General features: G+C 48.2%; 1 protein-coding gene across 33 annotated transcripts in view; it reads right to left on the reverse strand.

Annotated features, from left to right (window-relative positions):
- Positions 1-5,327, reverse strand: part of ZMYND8 (zinc finger MYND-type containing 8) — a 122,711-nt gene extending 117,384 nt beyond the window's left edge. For 14 of the 33 annotated variants that reach the window (XM_042230232.1, XM_060397083.1, XM_042230233.1 and 11 more), the window contains exon 1: positions 5,256-5,327. Coding sequence is in view for 23 of the 33 variants with exons in the window: in XM_060397083.1 (XP_060253066.1) it covers positions 5,256-5,269 (14 nt within the window). In the remaining 10 variants the exon portion in view is untranslated. Of the gene's footprint in view, positions 1-278; positions 328-1,026; positions 4,095-4,629; positions 4,793-4,814 lie in introns of those variants that run through there. The other 19 variants (XM_027977291.3, XM_027977280.3, XM_042230229.2 and 16 more) reach the window with 7 other exon arrangements.
- Positions 5,328-6,277: the final 950 nt, after the last annotated feature.

The following is a 6,277-nucleotide window of genomic DNA, read 5'->3' on the forward strand; positions in this document are numbered from 1 at the left end:
TCTACAGCTGAGGACCATCACACAGCAATTCAAGAATCATGCAATCAGTAGAAAGGACTTTTCCTTCAGCTTTTTCACTTTCATTCAAAATACCAAACTGGTCCAGGCTGTAAGAAATATTTCATCCCCAAGATACAAACATCTTTCCTCTTCCAGATCACAAAAGAGGGAATATCAAAATCCAAACACCATGCTTCCCTAAATCTGCAATTAATTTCTTTAAAAATGGGGGGGCGGGGGAGGGAGGGAATGGTTAGCAGCTTTATATAAGCACTCACCTAAAACAGGCAGAGTCATCGGGAGCTAAGCTATTTATGCAGGATTCTTAAAATGGCGTCTGGCAACACTGCCTCATTCCTGTATTGAAGCTAAAATGGTAGCAGTTTGTTCAATAGCTGTAGCTCTGGCTTAAGCAGCCCTGCTAGTTTCAAAGCCACCTTCCTAAATATCAGAACTAGGAAAAAGCTCAACCAAAGGACACCAACAACCCAACGTTTAGAGGCTTAAAAAAAAAATCTGCAGTGACAGAGGGAGTTTGTGAAGTCACAGGTTCCTAAGGAAAACCCTTCTCTTTCAGATCCTGAGCCTTCAACGTGAGGCTCTACAGTGAGGCCCCCTTACCCTCGAATTAGGTGGGTGGAAGGTTAGGAATCAGGCAGCCCTGTGGCATAAAGTGCAGACAGACAGGTGTCTGCGCAGACAACAAAAATCTGAAAAGGGCGCAGGCTGGGGAGGGGGAAGGAAGCCCATTCCTCCTTGCTGGTAGATTAGAAACCAGCCTTGCATCCCGACCAAAGAGGAGCTGGGGAAAATGAAAAGTGCTTCCAGGGCAGCAGGCATCTGAAGGGCTGTACCCCAGTCTGAGGCCAAAGGAAAATAAAAAGGCTGTTTAATAAGCCTGGAAACGGCCCCCCAACACCTAGCCAGTCCTAAGACAGTTAACATCAAGGAAAAGACAATCCGAGTCTGCAGAGGAGAAACAACAGGAAAACCTCCCCCTTAGCCAAGGCGCAGAAGAATACTCACAAATTAATTTTTGTCCACCCCCAACAGAGCCCTCAAAATTAACCATGGGTTTGGCAAAACCTGCTTTCACAGGCCGAGCTAAGAGCCTCATAGTGGATAATGTAATTTACGGTTACAGGTCTGAGCATGGCCTCAGAGTTTTCAAGGTGACTGTTTTGGAGCTTCAGGAGAGAAAGGAGGGCAGAGTGCCCAACGCTGTGCCAGGGCGAGGACAGGCGGCTGGCTCCTGGCCGGCCGGTAGGTAGGTAATCTTGATGAGGAGGGACAGGCTGGCAGCCCAGTTCGCTGCACTGCTGAAACGGCTCCTGCCTGCTTGTTTATCAGTAAGCAGAGTGGGGCGGAGGGGGAAGGGCGGCCATAGCCTTAGCAACCTGAAGCCAAGGGTGAATCCTTACTTGCTTCTGCCTTTGCAAGCAAGGCAAGGGCTGGCTTGCTACAATGACTCTCCCTTCCTCCTCCTCTGCGGTGGGGTGACCAAGGCACTTTTGCAGGTTATCTTTTTTCAGGGTCAAAGCAGAGGCAAAGCCAGACCTAGCGCTTCCCAGCTGACAAATGTTTGTGGCCTCTGCCCAGGAGAAGGAAGAGGAAAAGGAGGCAAGAGAAACAAAGAGATCACACACATGTCAGGTGGCTGGACTTTGCAAAATAGAAAAACCTACCTTTGCCTTCAGGTTTTGCTGGGTTGCTGTCACCCTGCTTTCTGCAAGAGTGACTCATCTCCCCCCCACCCCCCCATCTCTCCTGTTTAAAACCTGAAGCCATTTCCCCACTGTTCTCCCCGGGGTAAGAAAAAGGGGAATGTTTTGTTTAAAAGAAAAGGGGTAACAAGAAAGAAAGAAAGAAAAAAAAAAAAAGCTATTGTTTTCATCTCTAATTTATAATCCAGGAGGCCTCATTGTTGCTTTTCTTTCTGACTCAAATCTTTGAGCTGTTAATTATAAAAGTAACTTAGACTCAGCTTCAGCAGGCAAACCATGTTCCTATGCAGCAATTAGAAAAACTGTGTAGAAAGTTTACTGAGTGATTATATATAATTAATTCTTAGTTACAGACAGAACACGGACCATTTTCTGGAGCTAATAAAAGCAGTTACTCCCCCTCCCCCAACACGAATGCCACTTAATTTCCCAAAGCAGAAAGTGAATCCATCCTGGAGGGTCTTGAAGGGAAAAAAAGAGAGAAAGAGACGAATCAAAAGCTCCAGTGTGTCTGTTTGTTCCTTGCAGCTGTGCATCCCTCTTTGGGGATTGAGGAGGCAGAAGGAAAAAGGAGAACAGCCCAACGGTTCTGTTCTTCCCTCTGCAATTTACAAATGTGGCAGAGAGAACCCGTCTACCTTGATGTAAAAAAGAAAAGGTGGGGGGAGGGAGATGCCCTAGGCAGGGAACCTAGGAGATGCTTCAGCTCAGCAGACCTCCTTTTCCTAAAAGGAACAAAGATGGTAGAAATTTCCAGAAGGCCTGATCTGGGTCCGGCCACTGCAATTGTCAATCTGTAACCTTTCCTCCAAGTCTATTGGTTCAAAAGCTGGAAAGAGGAAGCCCATTGGGCTGCACTGTGAGCCAGCCTGCTGCCTCTTACCTAGTCCTGCTGCAATGCAGACATTTATTTACCCCCACCCCCCACCCCGAGTGAAAACTGGAAAACAACACTACTTTGAAAGCAATTAACTTTTTACAGACTCATGTCTGCTGCTTGGCCACAGTACTAGAGGCAAGAGGCTGGCTTGGTCCAGGGCTGAGAACTTGCTGGGGCTGCACATCTGAAAACAGATCTTGGCTTTGCAAACCTGTGGGAGCCATTTTAATGCAAGCTTTTGGAGGACAAGTGCCCTGCCCTTAGGTCTCCTTCCAGCCCAACAAATACACCATTATGCAAACAGTGACGGCAAGAAACCAGCAGTCTTGTGATTAGATACTGCTCCTATGAACCTCAATATGTAATTTTCATTTACAGCCAGGAGATAAGAACAAAGAAAAGAGCTAAAGTGACTGAACTTTCTGGTGTGGGTTAGAAGCACACAGTTCTAAGTATGTTACATCATTAATGGCCTGTCTCTTTACTCTGAGAAGCTGGCCTGTCTTACACAGACTTTTCTCAAGCTTAGAATGAGGTACATTCCTCGTTATTAAATGACCTTTTTCCAATGGGTTCTCAAAGGTGGGTTGCTGAACACCACTTTAAAAGAAAGATTATTGACTCCATAAAGTTGGCATAATACAGCAACTGAATATACTTCCAGTTTTTACAGTCCTGGATTGGTCTCCAGGCTGGAAATGTATGAAGTGGAACGTCTAGGGAAATTCTGAAGCAAATGCTAAACAAGAAGCTACTTTTTTCACTCTGAAGTTCTAGCTGCAGCCTTGAGAGATCAAGGGGAAATGTAAAAAGTAAGAAATAAATCAGAAGTAAAGGCAGGCGTGCATACAGATGTGTGGGGCAGGCTTGGGAAAAGGCCGGGTCTGGGATGTACTGAATCCTGAATCAGACCAAGTTTGGCGGTGGGTGGGATTTTTACAGACATGTTAAGTATCTTAAAACATAAGTACTGACACCACCCCACCACACACACACCACCACCCCGAGCTCCTCCCCCCACCCACCCCCTGCCTTTAAGGCTCTGTGACTCTAACACCAAGCAGTTTCCTTACATTTCACAAGCAGATTGCCTCCCCAGAGTTTTCTACTTAATATCCAAACAAACCCAATTCAAGGTCTCCAGTCAAGTCACAATGAACTGAACAATTTCTCCCTGTTTGAGGGTAAACAGGAAGTATAATCTTCAATCCTAGCCCCAGGTTATCAGGAAAAACAGTGGATTCAAACAGTCACCTGAAATCAAGACTCTATTTAAAAGCCCTCCTTGGGTTCCTGCTCATTAAAAAAAAAAAAAAAAAGCCCCCAAAGGCTGGAGCCAAGACCCCCCTGTTACAGACAGACCCCAAATGTTCACCAAACTCTTTATACATGGTCACAGAAATGGATTGCTTTACTTACCCAACAAATGTTCAAGCAACCGTCTCATTTTTCCACAGTTAAGAAGAGAGAACAGGCTGGCAGATTTGGGACTTGATCAAAAAGGAAATTTTTTTAAACAGTTACACGGGATTATTAAAAACACACACACACAACAACACCACCACAACCCAACCACTGAATATGGGATGCTGCCATGAGCCACAGACGTGATTTTATTTCCTCTGCACTCTATCACACAGGAGGACAGAGGATGATCCAATGTAAAAGAAGGAAAGGAGAATGAAAAGGCAGGAGAAAGGATACATGAGTTCACTGAAAGCCATGCAAGAGGAAGAAACTAAGGGATTCAAAAGACTCCTCAGATTTATTGCAGGATGTTGTCCAACGTCTCTCCCCCCACAACCTCCTACACGCACCCCCCCCAACCCCCAATCCCCATCCCTACTCCAAAAACTTCCTCCAAAGCCTAGAAAACACTTTCAGAAACATTTGCTGGCTGTAGGCTGGCTTTGCAGAATAACACTCTGTATCAACAGAAGTCAGGAAAAAAGGCTGAACAATGTAGTTTCAAGTGAAGAAATCCTGCAGGGAGAAAAAAGACCAGAGGGAGACACCACCACCCACCTAGGCCCCAGGACCCAGGACCTGTCCTCAGCACTGCTCTTCTGCTGAGGCCTTTGGTTCTGTTTCAAACACACATCCTCTCTGGCCAGCACTGAGTCCGGCCTTCCCAGCACCTCTTTGGAGGTAAACTTGCCTGCTTTGCTGTCTGCCATGAGCTCTCCTTGGAGGGGAGCCTGCTTGCTTACCTTCCATTTTCTTTCCCCAGCAGGCATGTGACACAAGAGAAGACAATAGTACAGGGTTGGGGGGGGAGGGGGGAACTGCTCAGAGAGAGAGAGAGAGAGAGAAGAGGGAGGAAGAAAAAAAAAAAAAAGCTTCTTTTTTGGCAATACCAGGATCTAGCTTCACACTCTTCTAGAAACACCATGTCCTGGTGGAAGAAAAGGTGTGCCAGGCCCTTGCCAGTTTGCAAAATCGAGCTCTGGCTAAATGGCTACTTAGCCATGTGACCCAAGAAAGCAAAAAAAAAAAAAAAAAAAAAAATTCTCTCTAAACAGTTCCAAGTTAACCTAAGTGCTGTGGGGGTGAGTGTGGCACGGCCAGCCACAAGAAATCACAAGGCTCGCCCACAAATGCGGATGTCTCAGAGGGAGGGGGAGAAAAGATGGTTAAAAAGTCGAGCTTACCTCTGTGGATGCATTGTTAACACTGTGTAATGTCAATACTTATAAAACATGGAGGACAGGCTCCTAGTTCTCACAGAAAAAGGGTTTGGCACTTCGGCTTGATGATCTGGCCGCCTCATGAAAGCGCACCCCCGATTGGCTGCCCCGGCAAATCGGAGTGTAAGGTGGCCCCGGATTGGCTGAGACACTTCCTGAGCGATTATCTTTGTGAGGCTCTGGTGAGCAAGAGAGCCATCCTGTGCATAGAGAAAGACAGGCTAAGCTAGGCCTTTTGCAGCAAGAAAAACTGAGGAAAGGGGCCCCCAGACGCCCTTCTCCCACACCCTGACTAGATTTCCCGGCGCAGGAGAACCAGTGCAGCCAGCCTGACCTGCTCCAGCAGAACCTGAGGCCCGCAGGCCACGGGCAAGAGAGTTTTGGGGGGTGAGCTGGTAGGACTCAACCTCATCTGCCCCCTCAGAAACGGCTCTCTCTTGCTGGGAGGAAGGCTAACCCTTTCTGGAACAATCCAGCAGAATGTTCTGCCCCCTACCCCACCCGTGGGGGGGAGGGTGGGGAGTGATGGCTGTAGGGAAAGGAGACCCAGGAAAAGGGCCCAGGGGCAAGAGAAGGAGGCTGGAGGCAGGCCTCTGAGCAAACCAGACATGCCAGGAGAGCCCCCCGACCCCACCCCGAAATCGCCCCAGAGCAGCCCTGGGCCTCTCAGAGGCCAGAGGACTCAGGCTGCCAGGGGGGGAGGGGAGCCAAGTGGTCAAAGTTTGCACCGTCATCGTCCGAATGCCTCCTGTGGACAAAGCAGACGAGGGAGGCCACTTGTCCCCCGGGCCAGAATCTAACCTCTCACCGCCCCCACCGCCCCCGCCAGCCAGAACTCAAAGGAAAAACCAAAATGGTTTCCAGCCTCCCTGCCAGGATGCCAGGGCCCCCACCCCCACCCCCACCTCCGTCCTTACCCTAAGAAAAGCCAAAGGCGCTCCTAGCAGGCCACATGCCTACATCTACAAACTTCCCTTCCCCTCCCC

This window comes from Ovis aries, chromosome 13, assembly GCF_016772045.2.
Source record: "Ovis aries strain OAR_USU_Benz2616 breed Rambouillet chromosome 13, ARS-UI_Ramb_v3.0, whole genome shotgun sequence".
NCBI classification, from domain to species: Eukaryota; Metazoa; Chordata; class Mammalia; order Artiodactyla; family Bovidae; genus Ovis; species Ovis aries.